The sequence below is a fragment of the Indicator indicator genome, chromosome 20 (assembly GCF_027791375.1).
Source record: "Indicator indicator isolate 239-I01 chromosome 20, UM_Iind_1.1, whole genome shotgun sequence".
Taxonomy (NCBI): Eukaryota; Metazoa; Chordata; class Aves; order Piciformes; family Indicatoridae; genus Indicator; species Indicator indicator.
In genome coordinates, this window is record NC_072029.1 from 17,418,446 (window position 1) to 17,437,402 (window position 18,957).

General features: G+C 42.3%; 1 protein-coding gene across 1 annotated transcript in view; it reads right to left on the reverse strand.

Moving 5' to 3' along the window:
* Positions 1-18,957, reverse strand: part of LOC128973714 (sodium channel protein type 5 subunit alpha-like) — a 174,336-nt gene that overhangs the window by 78,103 nt on the left and 77,276 nt on the right. Inside the window, exons 14-15 of the mRNA XM_054390103.1 lie at positions 17,050-17,223; positions 15,270-15,626 (exon numbers count right to left, since the gene is read on the reverse strand). Of these exons, the coding sequence (XP_054246078.1) occupies positions 15,270-15,626; positions 17,050-17,223 (531 nt within the window). The remainder of the gene's footprint in view (positions 1-15,269; positions 15,627-17,049; positions 17,224-18,957) is intronic.

Sequence of the window (18,957 nt, forward strand, 5' to 3'; positions counted from 1 at the left end):
TCCATTGACCGTGAACAATAACTGTGGTGGCCTTCCAGTATCTGAAGGGGGCTACAAGAAAGCTGGGGAGAGACTTTTTAGGCTATCAGGTAGTGACAGGACTGGGGGGAATGGAACAAAGCTGGAAGTGGGGAGATTCAGGCTGGACGTGAGGAAGAAGTTCTTCACCATGAGAGTGGTGAGAGCCTGGAATGGGTTGTCCAGGGAGCTGGTTGAGGCCCCATCCCTGGAGGTGTTTAAGGCCAGGCTGGATGAGGCTCTGGCCAGCCTGATGTAGTGTGAGGTGTCCCTGCCCATGGCAGGGGAGTTGGAACTGGATGATCCTTGTGGTCCCTTCCAACCCTGACTGATTCTATGATTCTATAATACAGCTCTACCTATCTGCTCCCGGCTAACTGGTGAGGTGAATGTTCTCCCCCAAGGCCTGTGGGTCTGTGCTCTTTACCATAAGGCTGGGAGTTTTGCTGACTGTTCTCCACTGGGAATTTCCCCCCAGTTTCCCTCCACATGACATTTCCCCCCAGTTTCAGTGGTCTCTTGTGCAGTCTGTTGTCTTTAAGCAGTACAGAGCAGAGAAGTGATGAAGGCTGTTGCGGTCACCCATGTCTGATGGTGTGTGCATGGGTGGGGGAATGGTCTCACCCTGTTTCTCACTTCAGAGTTTAAAGGTGTATGCATAATTCATGGGGCAGATTCCGCTCTGCTGTTCTCGCCACTTTAAATAGGAGTAAACCTCCTTGAGTAATGGAAGGGTAGATTAAGCTCATTAATTACACCTCACAGCACCTTTGTGTTGCTTAAGAATTTTTTGAGGTCATTTTAAGCTCCCATTTATCCCTCCCTGTTTTCTGTGGAGCTATAAGGCTGCACTAGCACTGGGGGATGTCAGACCTGGCATGGGTACACTCTGTTGGGGGGGTGCAGGTGAAGGGCACCATGCCAGCATCACTCTTGCTGCCAGTCTGACACACTGGACCACACAATGGAAATGCCTCTTCAGAGAGGGAGGCTGAACTGGGAGGGGAGGTTGGTGCCTCCTCAGCTCCTGCCTTGCAAAGACTAGCCACCAGCCTCTGCCTCTTCACCCCCAGTCTCTGCAGCACCCCAAAAGCAGGCAGAATGAGAGGCCTACATCCTTCTCACTCTGAAACACAGACCTGAGACTATGACACTTATCACCACAAACTGATAGATCACTCACACTGTTGGCAAGCATTTTTCATTTGTTATCCACCTGTATAAGTATAGATATGCACACAAACTGTACTGTTCCAAGTGCTGGTCAAAAACTCCTGAAATGAAATTGTTTTTTCTTTTACCTCCCCCCCCCCCCACCCTGCCCCGTAGCTGATGCTTTCAGTGGTTGCTGAAAGTAAGGCCCTTAGAAGTATCAGAACATGAGTCTCTGGAAACCAAGTGCTTCCTCACCTGAAAATCTTAGTGTTCAAGCCCTATATGAAAGAGGAGGGTGGGATGGTGAGTGCAGGCACATAAATTCTTTCCACTACTAAAGCCACAGCATAAAAACAAACATGTTCCTGCAGGTTTTTCATCAGATATCAAAACAACACTAATTCACCAGCGTAGCAAGAGCTCCATCAGAGCTGCTGTGGACTTCTCAAACAACTGTCTAGACAGACAGAACGTGCTATCAGGCAAGTCCAGTTGCAAACCTCTCCCAGCAATACAGCTGTATTCACAATGCTACAGGCTCAACATATCCTAAAAGCATTAGGGAAACTATGGAAAGTTTATTGATTACAAACCAAGAGAGAATTATCTTTGTGCTAAGTCAACAAAAGTGTTTAGCTGTCATGGTGATGAGGATGTCAAGACAATTGGAGAGGAAGATGGACTGCACAGGCTTGGACTGATTGTACACACTTGAGAGCCTTTGCTATTGCTGCTCCCTGAAGGAGTGATGTTAGGTGAAACACCTGCATCACCCCTGGAGTATTTTCACCACTTGTATGCAAACACCTTCTCATCAGATTCTCTATGAATTTTTTTATACAATAACTAGACACAAGTGAAAAACCCCTTATTTCTGAAGCTTAAACTCTGTGCTTTTTTACCTGGAGATCACACCAGCCCCAACACTGCATGGCTTAGCTCATATGCAGGAGAGCTCCTAGTCAATGCAGAGTGGGATCCCTGGAGTAATCCCTTTAAAAATTCAAACCCTAGACTGCCCCTGAGAGGGGGAGACCCAGTTGTGACCAAAGATTATGCTAAGTTTTACACTCAGTAATCTACAGGCTCACTGTGTCTCTTAGGTTGCCAAGACTGAAGATCAAGAGAAAGAGATACTTCCTGCTCACGCTTGGCAGAAAATGTCTTGGGAAAGGTAAGCCATAGAGAAGCAAAATGATAAAAAATGCCCTGGGAAAAGGAAAACAGTGAAAGAAACCCACTGATAATGGCCACAGTAAGTAATGACTTCCCTGCAGCAAATATACTACACCAAAGCAAAATCAGTTTGAGGGTAAACTTGAAAGTTAAAACAATGAGGCAAGAAATAATTAATATTAACTTTTTTTTCCTGCCCTTTTTTTTTTAACAGGGAAGGGAAGAGTAACTACTTTTAAAATGTCACTTTCTAAGCCATTTCCCAGGTTTGATATTGTAATTTGGGTTCCATCAAGGAATCACACTTTCCTATTAAGTGCAATGTGAAAAAGCTATCTATTTAGTGAATTTGGGAGGTGTAAGAAGGTTCTGATTTGTTTGCATTTTGCAAGTGCAGACTCCAGGGAGGACAGAACAGAGTGACAGAGCTGTCTGACAGCCAGGAGGGCTTCTTTCAGAACAGCTACAATACAGATTTCTACTAGAAATCTTGCACAGTATGAAACCTTCTGCCTTCACATGGCTGGGCTTGCAGCTTTCACATACCTCTGCTGGAGAAGACCAACGACACAAAAGCCAAACAAAACCTTACATTTCATTAAAGAAACAGAGCAGGAGGGTTAACCAGCAGTGGTGCCAGTTACATTGCTGAAATGAGAGCCACTTACATCTGCAAGGCAGGAGGTGCTGCCACGCACATGTCAGTGCTGTTCTAAAGAGTGACCCAGTTCCTCTGCCATCTACCTCTACCTCCTGGTGCCCACAGTGTTCCAAGTCAGCAGCCCATCCCCTTTGCTCTCTGGCTCAGCTGTGACTACTTCTGCAGGTTTCTAACTGCTTCCTAAGCCCCAGGGAGATATCTTTGTTCTTTTGCAGGAAAGGTTAGGAGGTGGATGCCCTTTCTTCCTGCAGTATATGTCTATAGGGTAAAACTGTTTCTGAGCTGTGTTTTGCAGAGAGGCATTACTGGAAAATGAGGACTGGTTACCAGCATCCTTCAAATCAATTCTGTACTCAACCACATGATCAAAGCAAACTCTTCTTTATAGGCACAGTGACCTTGTCCTTGGCAGTCCTTATCTAACAGAGAATACAAGGGTATTTTGCTGATGTAGAACTTTGCAAATTATTTTATTAATTGTACTCAGGGTGCCTGGCTCAAATCTCACCAACTGGGGTTGCTCAAAATCTTCTTTAGTATAAGACAGACATCAAAGTGAGGAAGCAAAGGAGAAAGTCGGTAGTGTAATGTGGGAATTGAATTCCTCCTAGATACCTTGGAGGGTCTGTGCCCTTAATATGCCACAGTGTAAGTTGACCAGAAGAGCATTTTTATGAGTTTAGGTGCACTGCTGGTCTTCTAAACAGAAGAAAGGAAATGAGAGCTAGGCAGCTAGTCCACTTTATGATCTAAAAATTGCATCTGCAGTAGTAAACAGAGACAAGACAAGACCTGTTCTTCATCCCTGAGGGTAGGCAGCTGACCTCTGTTTCTTGCCCTTCCTCCAGGCAGGATTTCTTTGGGGTTTCTGTTTCCAGCCAGGGCTAAGCCCAGAATGCCCAAGCAGTGGCTGGGACAGGGCAGCCCTGCAATGTGATAACCCAGACAGAGGAGGGACACTCATTGTGTTCAAGTTCATGTCCAGAGGAGGGCCACCAGGATGATCAGAGGGCTGGAGCACCTCTCCTATGAGGAGAGACTGAAAGAGTTGGGGCTGTTCAGTCTGGAGAAAAGAAGGCTCCAAGGTGACCTTATTGTGGCCTTCCAGTATCTGAAGGGGGCTACAAGAAAGCTGGGGAGAGACTTTTTAGGCTATCAGGTAGTGACAGGACTAGGGGGAATGGAACAAAGCTGGAAGTGGGGAGATTCAGACTGGAGGTGAAGAAGAAGTTCTTCCCCATGAGAGTGGTGAGAGCCTGGAATGGGTTGTCCAGGGAGGTGGTTGAGGTCCCATCCCTGGAGGTGTTTAAGGCCAGGCTGGATGAGGCTCTGGCCAGCCTGATGTAGTGTGAGGTGTCCCTGCCCATGGCAGGGGGTTGGAACTGGCTGATCCTTGTGGTCCCTTCCAACCCTGACTGATTCTATGAGTCTATGAAGAGAGAGACTTTAGCAGGCATTTTGCCCTTGATGAACCTCCTAGAAATGGGATGTCATATCTAAATGTGTGAAGAAGAGAAAGAACACAGAAACTCTACTGAAAGAAATGCACATATAAAAGGAGTCTGCAGCAGAGAAGGCATGAGAGCTCTCTTAGTTCTCTAGTTACAACAAATGAGAATCCATGAGGAGGGCCAGAAAGAGAAGGGAACTGGTGATGGGGAGGAAGCAGGAACAGAAGGGAAGTAGGACAAACTGAGTGTAGAGCTGAGATGGGAAAAACATCCATCCTGAAAGGGAAATATAAGTGTCTCTTTTCATTGGCATGAAAATTCAGCAGAAAAGTATCAAGTATTCCTCAGAACAAACCCTAAGATCACTTAATATGGGTTTTGACAAGAAAATGTGACAATGAGCCAGAGAAAGCAGAGCCTCTCCACAAAGATTGGCTTCTTCAAAATAAAATGAAAAAACCAAAAACAAACCCCAAAACCCCAAGCAATCTCTTTTGCATTAAAATAATGACAAGAATTTTAAAAGCCTTCAGGACTGAGACTTGGAATTTGCTTGTGCATTGGGAAGGGTGAAGTTGAGATACATAATTAGATGGAGTTTGTAGATGTCATGAAAGGCAGAAAGCCAAAGCAAAGTTGGAAGAGGAGTAGGTCCACCTCTGTTGGAGATTCTCCTCCTCACATGTGGGCCAAAGGTTACACTGGATTTAGAGTTTGAGTAAGAGCAGCCAAGCTGACTTTCAGGACCTGGAGGAAAAGTGGGCTGGTAGCAGGAGACCAAAGGCAGGACCTCTTTGACTCCAGAAACTTCTTACTATATAATAAGACCCAAAAGCCCCTGCGTGCTACATTTAGTTTCCAAATGTATTCTTTGGCATATTATCTCAGGAAGCCACATACCAAGTTAGAATCATAGACTCATAGAATCAGTCAGGATTGGAAGGGACCACAAGGATCATCTAGTTTCAACCCCCCTGCAGGGACACCTCACACTACATCAGGCTGGCCAGAGCCTCATCCAGCCTGGCCTTAAACACCTCCAGGGATGGGGCCTCAACCACTTCCCTGGACAACCCATTCCAGGCTCTCACCTCTGTCATGGGGAAGAACTTCTTCCTTACATCCAGTCTGAATCTCCCCACTTCCAGCTTTGTTCCATTCCCCCAAGTCCTATCACTACCTGATAGCCTAAAAAGTCCCTCCCCAGCTTTCTTGTAGCCCCCTTCAGATATTGAAAAGCCACAAGAAGGTCACCTTGGAGCCTTCTCTTCTCCAGACTGAATAGCCCCAACTCTTTCAGTCTGTCCTCATAGGAGAGGTGCTCCAACCTCTGATTATCCTCGGATCATGCCACATACGTGGTGGAGAAATGCAGGCGTGAACACGAACTGCACACAGAAAGGTAAATTCGAGTCACTTAAATACCATACAACTACAGAACGTTAAGGTTGTCATGACTAGCTGGTTTTTTTTTTTTCATTTATCCCTTTTAACAAGCTGTTTCTAGAGGCAACTGTTCGAATGAACTGCTCATTGCTTAGTTCTGATGGGAAAAATTCATCTTTTTAACTGACTTCTTTTGTTTTAAACAAAAGTGTAAGATGTTTAAGAGTAAGGAATAATGTATTAAATTTGTGCCACCTGGCCTATTTTAACATCTAAAACCTTGCCCTTCCCTCAGCACACACCAGGAAGAATTCTGCTGTCATTACCCTTTCAATGACATCCAGAAAACTCATACAGTGACATTTATGAAGAGAGACACATTTAGTTGTACCTACCTTTGCACACTCTTGTCCATTTAAATTTGACCAAATGTCTTCTAGACTTTTAATAAGCACCCAGCTATTGGCAAAAACTTAGCCACTGCCAAAACCCTGCTTACACTACTAACCAAGGACAGCTGTAGTATAAAAAGTAGTATTTTACCCTATTGATTCCTACTACATTAATAAAGCCGTAGCTTTTATTTTGCAAACTCAGCTCCTCGTCAGTCCCCAGATTCCAAATCTCAACAGCCCAATCTCAACAAACTAGCATCACCTCCACAAATAAGCTATAGATTTGGACATATATGTGGTGGAGCCTATTAAAAATATTCCATCTTGTCAGCAGTTCCTATAGTGGAGTCAATGCTTAAGCAACAATTGCAGAGAAGTATTTCTGACTGTGGAAACACAGACCAAAAGGCATAAAGATGGTTTCCAAGGGGCAGGCTGATGGAACTAATGTATTAGCATTCTTCCTCCTCCATATTACCAAGCTGCCTCACACCTACGAAGGTTAATGGGAGATAGTTTCATATTCCCTCATATGCATATCTATGGGAGGGCACTAGCATTATTATCAGGTTGGATTCCTCTCTGATGAATCCCAGTGAATCATTTATAATCAAGAAGCAATAGTTAGAAATCTAGTGATGAAAATCTGCACCAAATGCCTATATCTATCACAGCCCACCAATGAATCTGGTTTGGATTATTTGCTTGGGGAATTCATAACTGAATGAATTCCTTATGAAGAGCCTTGGGTCCAGTTTTTGTTTCAGCCTCCTTTGAACTGCATTAGGAGCAAGATCTTGCTCCTTTTCTGTACACCAACTTTTATTAGAATGTTGGCTATTTGTATTCAAAAAGATCTCCCTTTCCATGGAGGGGTGTTGCTGGGAAAAAAATGGGCATATTTTAGTATATATTCAATATGAACACCATATAGTACCTTGAAAACAGGAACTGAACACACTTGTCCCCTAATACAAGATGCGCTCAGATTTAGTCACCAAGTGCCAAGACTCAACTCTTCAGAAGAAACAACTGAGCCTGTGGCAGGATACAGAAACTCATAAATCTAAAGTGACAGAAGGAAGCAGATTACTTTTTAGGAGTACATTTTGAGAGTAGTTTCTCCTCCCATCTATTTTCAGGTGCATTTCCCTCACATCTCTTGAGCAAAGCAGCCCTATACCTCCCAGCTTTGAATGGACTCTACTTAATCTACCATTTGATGGCATTTTTGAAAACCAACAGTCTTTGCTGGTCCATCATAAATACCCTGGGGTTAATTTCCCTGGACTTTTTAGCACCATCTTCAGGTGTTACACAGGAATATGGGATAGATCTACTCAATAGAATAAATTATATTTATGTGGACACTAATAAATCACACAATCTCTAAAGCCTGGAGTTGTAGGCACAAGGTTTGTCTTTAAAATAACCCCTATGAGGATGCAGGCTTTTCATCTCTGCTAGGATTCATCAGAGGCAACTGGACTGACTGATGGCTGGTGTCAGAATTTATCTCTTTGATTCATTGCATCATGAATCACTGTTGGATCTTTTACTATTCTTGAGAATGTTTAATACTTAAGTAGAAATAGCTGGATGTTTGCTCAAAAGCTGCTTCTCAGACACTGCTCAAGAAAAGATGGATAATGGGGAACAGCAGAAACTGCTTTGGCATACATGGACTATACATGTAGCTGGCATCAGAAGTATGAGGGAAGAAGCTAGGACATGTGCTGGGGTTTAGCTACTTTCCTCTGAGGCTTGAACTCTCCAGTATGACACCACATGTACCTGCTACCAGCTATAAGCATACATCAATAGAAGCAAAAATGATGGTAACTTGCTGGCAGTTATTTTCAGTCTGTTTTTATTGTGTCCCCAAATGTGGTTATTGGTGTGTTCTGGGCTGCTCTTCTCCAAAGCTGCCTGTGACTCCAGCATGAAAATTTGTCTCCATTATACAAGCGTCCAAGCTGATGAGAAAGACTCAAATGACACTTACACCTCTTGCTAATAATCATTTGGGCTTCCTGGCTTCTCCTGGACCCTTGAACTCTCCAGCCTCCATCTCCAGTATTCCCCTAGTTCTCACTATGGCTCTCACAGCTTTCTGATGAGTCTTCCTCCTCTGCAGCACTCCACAGACACCATTTGCTGCTCTGCAGATTTTGTGTGCCCTGATGCTGACTCTCACTGACATGCTACTCTCGCCTGTTTGTCTAGTGGCCTTCTCAGCTGATTTAACCAAAACACAAATGCCTGTTTACAGAATGTTGAAAGCTGCTGAAAGAGCAGATAAGGGGAACAACAGCATCCAGGACAGAAATGCAGGCATGCAGAGAGTGCAGAGGGAAGGCAGCACACATGCAAAACTTGGGACAACCTGAACATCTGTTTGATTCTCCTGTGGACACTCCTTTCATTGCAGAACACTGTTCTTCCCCAGCTTTATAGAACTGCATCTTGCCCCTGCTTCCTTACATTGTGAAAGAAGAGGAACCAGTGGGTCCCAAGGAGAATGTCTGCTTGATGATAGAAGTACAAGATACAATGCATGAGGACTCAGACCTCTACCTCGGGTTTAAAGTTAAAAAAAAGAAACCTCTAATATTTTAACTTGGGGTTTTAATACCTTCTTCCCAAACTTGCTTTATGTCCAGATAGCAAACCTAACCTAGTACTTTCAATTACAAGCCACATGATATTTTAAAACTCCACTTAATTTATATTAATCATCAGATACAATACAAATACTACATTTCCCTCCAAGGGTATTAACCTTTATTCACAGAGTGGATGTCTTCAGTGGCCTCCATGAATAAGAGCGTGTTTGTCATTAAATGCAAAAATAATTACTTGATTCAGGGCAGCAAGTCTCATTTCAGCTCTTGAGTTGTACATTTCTCTAGGGACAGACAGTAAAAAAAACATTAAAATGGGGCCTGGTAGTTCTAGATTTGCACATAATTTGAAAAGAAAATAAGGAGATAGCTGGAAAAGTGCAATCATGTGTCATCACTGTTCCATTTTCATTCATTTATTGGCACGAGAAAGCTTAATGAATGAGGCTTCATTCCTTTGGGGTAAAAAACCCCTTAACCACCTTGTAAAAAGTTCTGTGGTCTTCACCCCCCCTGGTGTAATGCTCCATGTCTCTTCAAGTGTCAGTCTTGATGTAGCTTCCCTCTGTGACAGTTCCATCATGTCAGGCAGAAATACAAGTCTCATATGAAGACCCTCTTTGACTATCTTAATATGCTTTGGCTGTCTGAGCTCTTGAAATGTAAAATTGTAATCCACTGTTACTTAGGCCTGTTAGAAGTCTAGCTATTTTGCTATTATTTGTGATTTTACCACAAGGGACAGTCAGAGTTTTCTATATGCATTCCATTTAAACAAGGAGAAAATCTGACACATTACCATAAACCTCTTTCAAGCCTGGTTGTGATCTGATAAGAAATTTGCAGTGATGGAGATGTCTCAGTATTGGGTGAGACAGGACTTTCTGGCTACTTCTACACTAATAAATTAAATGTTCCAGGACCATTTTTGGGCACTGAGGATAAATGCAAAAGATCATGTTGCTCCATATTATAAAACTACTTCTTACCCCATACTGACCACAAACTTAAAGCTGGGAATAGTTCCTTGCTTGTGACACTCCTGTACAGTCAGCCAGATGGTGGATTCCCATAGGGCTTTCTACAAGTTCTCCTACAAATGTGGCCCCACACACTCCCCTGTTATGTTCCTTATAGAGATCACAGTGCTCCTAAGTCATATTCAGTAATTAATTCTAGGAAATGGTTTTATACAGAAACAATGATTTGTACTCCTTTGTTTTCAGATGAGCAGTATTCTCTCACTTGAACTGTTCTCCCATGCCTAGCTCTGCATTTCCCTCACCATTTTCATATTCCCATACAATGTTTTTCCCAGTAGTACTCAATCTTTGTTGACCATCAGTCATTAATGGGGTGTACTGCATAGCCAGTATTGCATATCACTGCACAACTGCCTTCACACTGTCTCCTCTTTAATTACCTTTCCTGATATGTATTAGAATCTCATTTATTTTTTAATGGGTACAATGTATTTCTTAGAATTATAGAATCAACCAGGTTGGAAGAGACCTCCAAGATTATCCAGTCCAACCTATCACCCAGCCCTAAGCCATCAACCAGACCATGGCACTAAGTGCCTCATCCAGTCTCCTCTTGAACATCTCCAGGGTCAGCAACTCCATCACCTCCCTGGGCAGCACATTCCAATGGGCAATCACCCTCTCTGTGAAGAACTTGCTCCTAATATCCAGCCTAGACCTCCCCTGACACAACTTGAGACTGTGTCCCCTCATTCTGCTGCTGGTTGCCTGGGAGAAGAGACCAACCCCCACCTGGCTACAACCTCCCCTCAGGTAGTTGTAGACAGCAATGAGGTCACCCCTGAGCCTCCTCTGCTCCAGGCTAAACTCCCCCAGCTCCCTCAGCTTCTCCTCATAAGGTTTGTGTTCCAGACCTCTCAGCACCTTCGTTGCCCTTCTCTGGACACGTTCCAGTACCTCAACATCTCTCTTGAATTGAGGAGCCCAGAACTGGACACAATACTCAAGGTGTGGCCTGACCAGAGCTGAGTACATTTGTATATTGGTACATCACACTGGCTCTGTCAGCCAGAGTGATATGTACAGGGGGATAGCTACAGCTGAGTTTGCCTCCCAAGACTTCAGGGACAGAAGCAGGAACTTTTAGGGCCTGTTTAATCTGAGGTATTTTAGATGTCTTTTGGGGTAAGATATTTTATGACTTCACAGACTCCATTAGCCAGATCTGTCTAGATGCCCACAGTGACTGATACCTACACTTTTATTCTCCTCTCAAACACTTTCTGTCAGTAAGCCAATCGGTCATAACATAAATTCTTAAACAGGGCTGAGTACATGACCTTAAACTTTGTATTTCATAATTCCATGCATCATATATTAATTCAATGATAATGGTTATGTAATTCTTCCTATAGGACAGCCTGAAACTGGTGGTGCTTTCTATCTTTGTGTTCTCAGAAAATGTCATTAATAATTTTCTGAGTGAATAGCATTTCCATGGACAGTAGCCCAAAAAAACCCCAACCAACAAACCAAGCCTAGGACTGATCCTGAAAGAGCACTTTCTGCCTTACAGTTCACCTTTCAGGAAAATTCTGAAGATAACACTTCCCTGGTTACAGACTTTACATCTTGCCATGCTTGTGACTCTAGGAAGGGAAAATCCACCATGGAAATGCAGCAGGGAATTACCAACTTGTAGTGGACTGGGGAATGGTGGTAGATGTGCCATAGAAGTACTAAGGGATGTAAATCAGACAGAGGTGAGACAAAAGCAGTCCAGAAGCTCAGTTCTGCAGGTGAGTTAATGCACTGCAGCTGTTAGCTTAGAACAACACTATCTGATGCTTTTTGTGTGCCCTCTACATCACACACAGCCACATCAGAGCATGAGCAATGACAATGAGTGCATTTCTGCCCTGTGTCATGCTGCCTTTCACTTGGTGGCATTTCAGGAGAAGCTGGTAGCAAACAAGCTTCATCTGGGTGTCCATTGTAAGAATAAAAGGGTGGCTTGGCCAGCTTACATCATGCACACATGATGAGGTTGGAAGGTTGTTCTATCTCTGATTGAAGTGTCAGTTTTATTCATGCACATTGCTAGCACTCAGTATACACAATTGTCCCTGAGAAGTGGCTGGTGTCACACTCAGCTCTTACACTGGCTGACCCACCAGAGCAGGGGTCACTGGGGACTGCCTCAGTACCCATATTCCCCTACATCTTCTTAATAATTCCTATCTCTGTGATTTTCCTTATTAACCTCACTAACATACACACACACACACACGTAGGAAACACGTCAAGCCATCTCTGAAAATTAACAGTAAGCACAAGCATTCTGTTTGCAATTTTAGAAGCTCTTTCTCACGAATGAGAGAGAAACTTTTATTACTTGTTTGATTTAGCTGTACTTTCCAAAGCAGTTTCCATGACTCTAAAAACACCACCTGACAACAACCTGATAGTGCAAAAGGCAGTTACATGGCTTACAGTTTTCCAGGTATGTTGGAAAGCTTAGCTCCTTGAAGACAACCCAAATATCACCTGACCTGCAGTAAGCATAGTTTTATATGGCACTGCACCACATAAAGACATTTTCATGATCTATGAATAGGAACCAAAGATTTAAGGTTTACTGAAATTCCTTTCAACAGCTGGACTGCTTCATAACACTGAGCTGCCCAGGGCACCTACTAACTTGTCTTGCTTTTCTTCCAATTTATGTTAGTGAGACCTGCAAACCAAGCCACAGAATTGTAGAGTCATAGAGTTGTAACTCTTCCAACACCATTCTGCAACCTCTGCTTTCCAGTAGTTAAAGAGCAGCTCTCCTCCATAATGTTTCTCCTTGCAGTTGGGAAAGTGACCACAGACACTGGCGGATGTGACAGATACAAGTATTTAATCTAGATGAATGTGCAGATCTGCTACACTGGCTCACAGGTATGATTTCCTCCATGTCTTCAGAGACTAAGGAAGTGCTCAGGGTCCAAATGAGGCATAACCTCAGGAAAACATTTTTCTTGTCAGAACTGACTCTTGAAACTCAGAGGAGAAATAAGAAACTCAGCAAGCTAAAAGAAAAATTTTGCTGGAACTCATGACAACAGTAACAGATAAGAGATCTGGCACTTGAGTGTTCTTTTAAAGGGTTCATGGTTCTTTTTGGCTACCAGAATTTTTGGGTCTGGTGATGTTCAGCAAATAGGTGAATTTTTAAATTCAATCCACTCTCCCTGGAGAAAGGAAGACTTTTGCTGATGCCACAGGAATAAGATGACTTTCTCTCTACCTACTAATAAATATCATGAAATCTGTGACACAGCTGATGCTGGATGAGCCTCATGATTCAGAATCTCTTGTTCTTTTCACACCCATGAATATTTCTTTTTTTTTTGAGTGATCTACAGACAATAATAATTCCTATTTACTAGTCCTTGCTCCATGCTTACAGAACTGTAGGCTGAGAAGGATAAAGCTGATGGCTTTGCTTTCAGCTGATCAGTAACTTCAGTTTACCCATGCTGACAGTTTTTCAATATCTGGTTTTACATCTGGAACAGTCTTTTTTTTTTGAGCACTAAATATATGTAGATAATGGTAGTGCAATCTCTGCTGAATCAGATTTTATATTTAACAGAACTTAGGCACATGGATGAGTATTAATATCTAATGGTATCAGATGGTGCAAATTCACATCTTTCAATAATCTGTGAATACTTCAAATGTTAACATTTTCCCCAGAATTTACCACATATTATTTTCAAGTTTCATTATTATACATAGAATCTATAGCTTAATGACAGGAGAAGATGAACCCTCTGGATCTCAAGCTAAGCTTCCCTGAAAGATATGCAGAAAAAGTAATAATTTGCCCCAACTCCCTTGATCACATTTTGTTTAAAGAAAACTCTATAGAAAGAGGAAGGGGGGGGGGGGGGGGGGGGGCGATATCTTAGGTACTCAGATAGTGGCAGAGTAAATGCCAAAAATGCCCCCCTCCCCCTCAAAGTAAATCACAGTTTAATCTTTTGACCCCTGTAAGATTTTTTTTTTCTTTTGTAATCAACATTTTCAACACAAAATTATTAAAATACAAATAAATGTAAACAAAACAATGTGCTCTGGTTTTCTACAAAGCAAAACCACCACTAAAAGCAGTTGCTAGTAAAACCCATTGGTTTTTTACAGCAGCATCTACAATTAAACAACTCACTACACAAACACTAAGCCCATCAGAGCCACAATATCAAAGATGCTCTATAAGCTGAAGAGGTGAAACGTTTCCACACTGACTGCAAGCTTGCAAAGCTCTTTGTAAGATGTCAGCAGGGAAATACAATTCAAGTCTGAATACGTTCAGGGTTTATGCAAGGTTGGCTTATGGGATAGTCTGTTCAAAAAGCAAGTGAGCAAGGGACATTACTGTAAACACAACCTGCAGCTTCCTAGAACATGCAGGCTCAAGACGCTTGAAACTCCACTCAAAGACACTGTGTTACAGAATCATAGAATCAACCAGGTTGGACCAGGTTGGAAAAGACCTGAGAAGTCATCAGGTTCAACCTATCACCTAATACCTAACACCTCATGACAACTAAACCATGGCTCCAAGTGCCACATCCAAGCTTTTTTTGAACACCCTCAGGGAAGGTGACTCCACCACCTCCCTAGGCAGCACATTCCACTGGCCAATTACTCCTTCTGTGAAGAACTTTCTCCTCACCTCGAGCCCAAACTTCCCCTGGCAAAGCTTGAGACTATCTCTTCTTGTTCTGCCACTGGCTGCCTGGGAGAAGAAACCAAGCCCCACCTGTCTACAACGTCCTTTCAGGTAGCTGTAGAGAGCAATAAGGTCTCCCGTGATCCTCCTTTTCTCCAGGCTAAACACCCCCAGCTCCCTCAACTTCTCCTCACGGGGCTTACGCTCCAGATCTCTCACCAGCCTCATTGCCCTTCTCTGGACACATTCAAGCATCTCAATGTCCTATTAGCTGCAAGGTTCGTGGTATTCTGGATCAAAACCTGGAGGGAAATAAAAATATCTTCTGATACAGTGACAGTTCAGGTGACATTCACCCCTGTATAGTAAAAAGATCTGGAATCCCTTCAGCCCCATGAATGGCTAAGGAAACAAAATCATTATAACCAGCCCATGTGCTTCTAGTAAAACACTAACTGTTCTTCTGCAAAACCTAGTAAAACAGTTCCTAATCAGTAAATCAATGCTAGCAGTTTTGTGCTTGGGGTACGAAGAAGTTTCTCTGGGTGAAAACTCAGTGCATTGAATTACAGCCATGGAGCACAGTGCCATTTGCCATTTCTGGATTAAAAAAAAAAAAAGAAAAAAGAAGTGGTACATTTGCACACACCCACAAAAAAAAAAAAACAACCCCAAACACATCTTGAGAACTCACCACCAAGTTTCCTATCACCATGACCAACAAGAAGACGAGAAGGCACAGTGGCTGCCCAGCTACTTCCATGCAGTCCCACATGGTCTCAATCCACTCCCCACACAAAATCCGGAAGATGATGAGGAATGAGTGGAAGAAATCATTCATGTGCCACCGTGGCAGATTGCCAGTTGTGCTTATCTTCTTCACATTGTCCAAGTAGCTCTTCCCAAACAGCTGCATTCCCACCACGGCGAAAATGAAGACGATGATTGCCAGCACAAGAGTGAGGTTACCCAGGGCACCCACAGAATTACCGATGATTTTAATGAGTGTATTTAAGGTCGGCCAGGACTTCGCCAATTTGAAGACTCGCAGCTGTGAACAAAACATAAACAACAGTGTCAGCTCACAGAAGCAACAGACATTTCAGCTGATGAATTATTAAAGTGGGTAAAAATGTGGAAGATGTTAAATGCCACAGCATGTGTGGTATAAGGTGATTTTAGCCATACTTCCTGTTAGTCTCGCTACATCTATTAATAAAATATCAGCTGGGCTTCATGGATGAGAATTAAGTTTTCCAGAGCTATGCTCTCCTTTTTTTTTTAGATAGACGTGCTTTTGGTGGGGAGAAGATGAAAGGAATCTTGGGTCTTAATATTGCCTTTTACATTGCTTTTCTTCCTCAGTTTAAACAACCTGCAGGCATCTCAAAGAAGGGTTTTAGGGGTGTATCCCACAAAGAGAGGAGTAATTCCCCTGTGTTTCAGAGCAAGCCTCAGCCAGATGCTATTAGCTGTTAACTCCCAGGGTGAAAATCACTTCTGTGCCAAGTATCACGCAGCCTGTGCACAACCCACATCCCACTTAAGACCTATTTTAAGGATGTCAGTGGTGCCCAGCCCTTGTGCTATGTTTTCAACTGAAGGTTTAATTTCAGCCCTATTGAAAGAGATTGTTAAAAACCTGACAGGAAACTCTCAGGACCTTGCATCAGTGATGAAAAATTTGCATGTTTAAGCAATGTAGACAAATTTTTTTTGGAGGGGAAAAAAAAAAAAGAGTCTTCCACTAAATGCAACCATAATGGCTATTTTTCCATGTCTTTGCAATTTATGAAGTCATATTATGGCCAGAATGATTAGCATGGACATCCTGGTACATGAAGTGCAACACAAATGTCAGGCTGGCAGGGAAAGGACTTTTCTGTTCCAATATGCCGACAGTCTCTCATTAATAGAATACCACTACCCCGTGCATAACAAAGGAGCTGACAGCTAAGGAGTTCCCGTGAAAGACAGATGCTATGTTATGCTGATCAGTTCTAGAAAAAAAAAGTAATAATCACTCTGTGAATAATTCAAAGACATTTTCTTTTGACAAGACTTAAAAGGAGGGTGACATGTTTATCACATAACTTAGGAAGAACAACTTCTAAAACAACAAATTACCAGCTTTCGCATTTCTTGGGCTATCAATTATCTGCTGACTATGCTAACAGGTGCACAGGTATGAAATGGCAGATTTTTATTACCAACTGGAACTCAAACATTTTAAGTGTGTTACAAGTACCTGGCGCAGCTAGAAGGAATCAAATTATGCTCTCATTTACCCCTGATGTAAATCTGGAACAATTCCATTTATCCTGCAGCCTATAATTAGTGTCACATACTGTTCACCAGTTTGCAGCAATTAAAGTCTTCATCAGCAGATGCATTTTAAAGAAAATAACGTTGCTTTCATGTCAGAGTTTATATGTGATAAAAGAAGAGGGGTAAGAATAGAATAAGATTGTTACCAGGCGAAAGGAGCGTAAAACAGAGAGGTTTCCCATGCTGGACAAACCCAACTCCATCAGGCTTAGAATAACGATTATGCTGTCAAAAATATTCCAGCCCTGCTGAAAATAGTAGTAGGGGTCAAGGGCAATTATTTTGAAGATCATTTCTGCTGTAAAAATCCCAGTGAAGACCTGCAGAAAGAAAACATGAAGTGTAAGTAACCTTTTAAGCACACCTCCTTGCTTGAAGACTTTCCACTGACACAAGTGAACACAGCAGAAAGGAAAAATATTTTACAAAGCAAATACTTTATTTTTTTCATGGCTGATTCTATATCACGGAATCACAGAACCACAGAATCATAGAATGGTTTGCATTGGAAGTGACCTTTAAAATCCCCGTGTCCAAGTCCCCTGTAGAGGACAGGGACATCTTCAACTAGATCAAGTTGCTCAGAGCTCAGTCCAACCTGACCGTGAATGTTTCCAGGGATGGGATGCCCACCACTTTATCCCTGTTACAACTTTGTCTGGTCTTTCCACAATAACATTTGATACTGCTGCAAACCTACAATGACATCTGAGTTCAAGCTCTGGATTGGAACATACATTTCCATCTCCTCCTGTAATCTGAATAATCCCAGTGGTGAAAAAAAAAAGAGGAAGTGTGAAGGCACCTTTTACAGAAGTTTAATCTATTCATTTCAGTAGAGAAACCCAAATGAATTGAGTGTGAGGAAGGGTATTTGGGTTGTACTGTATTATCTCTTTTAATTTTGTTATTATTATCAATACCAGGGCAACACAAGCTTCCAGTCATTCTGAGGTTATGAAGGCAATTAGAAACTCTAATTTGAGTCCTGGTCTTACTTCTACAAATAGTCATGGCAATTTTCTTTTCACAACAGCTTGGGAACACATTGCTTATTTATGATCCAGTTCAAATGTCATATGGTGGGACTTCTAATTGGAACATTTTTCTTTAAAACAACATATAAATATTACCTATGAGGCAGAGGGAGAGGGGAAGAGAAGGCTGCTGACAGCAAATTCAGTTTTAATATGCTCCCACTAAGAATCTCAGAGAATCAGACCTTGTCCTTCTGTATGCCTTCCTTAAGCAACAGTTTAAATGCAAAATGCAAGGCTACAGTCAACTTAAAATGACAAAATGTGGGCACCAAATTCTTCATATTCTGTTTTATTTCCATTCCAAGTCCCAGTACAAGCTGCACAGAGCTGCATGTTTCTGAAAAATTCTCTGTTGCACATATGTACTTTAATACATATGGTTTTCCATGCAACAATCAACATTAATGCACTGTGTTGGTCAAAAAAGAGGGGGAGGAGGGTCCAGAGCTCACTTATCATTAACATACAGTCAAGGAGAAATCTTTTCCTTCCAATAAATTGAATATTTACAGTTTTATTCTAGGAAAACTGAGCAACTCTGAGCAACAGAGGTGAGGAACCCATCCATATATGGAAGGGAAAAGTAAAGATTATATCATTATAATACTAAGGAATAAGAAATAAATCACTATGGCCTGCACTTGAGGAATGCTTGGCTTTATTCTGCAATGCTTCAGGAATGAATTCTATTCAGTGGCCATTTTACACATTTCCTCATGTAAAACGTCTTCTCTTTCTCATCTGGAAAATATTACCCTGGACTGCAGCGATACCTTAGGATACAACAACATCCCATCCCCATCTCATACCAAGCACCCAACAGAATAAGCTGTCTCATATTTCTAACAAGCCAAAAAGTTTTTGAGTCACAGTGGCCAGAGATACAACAGATTCCCACGAGAATACTCCAATTTCCTTTAGGACAGATAACAAGACAAAAGTGGATGTCTGTGAAATTGTATCCAGGGGACTGCCTTAAAAACCCACAACACCACGCTGCGTACATTATGCAAC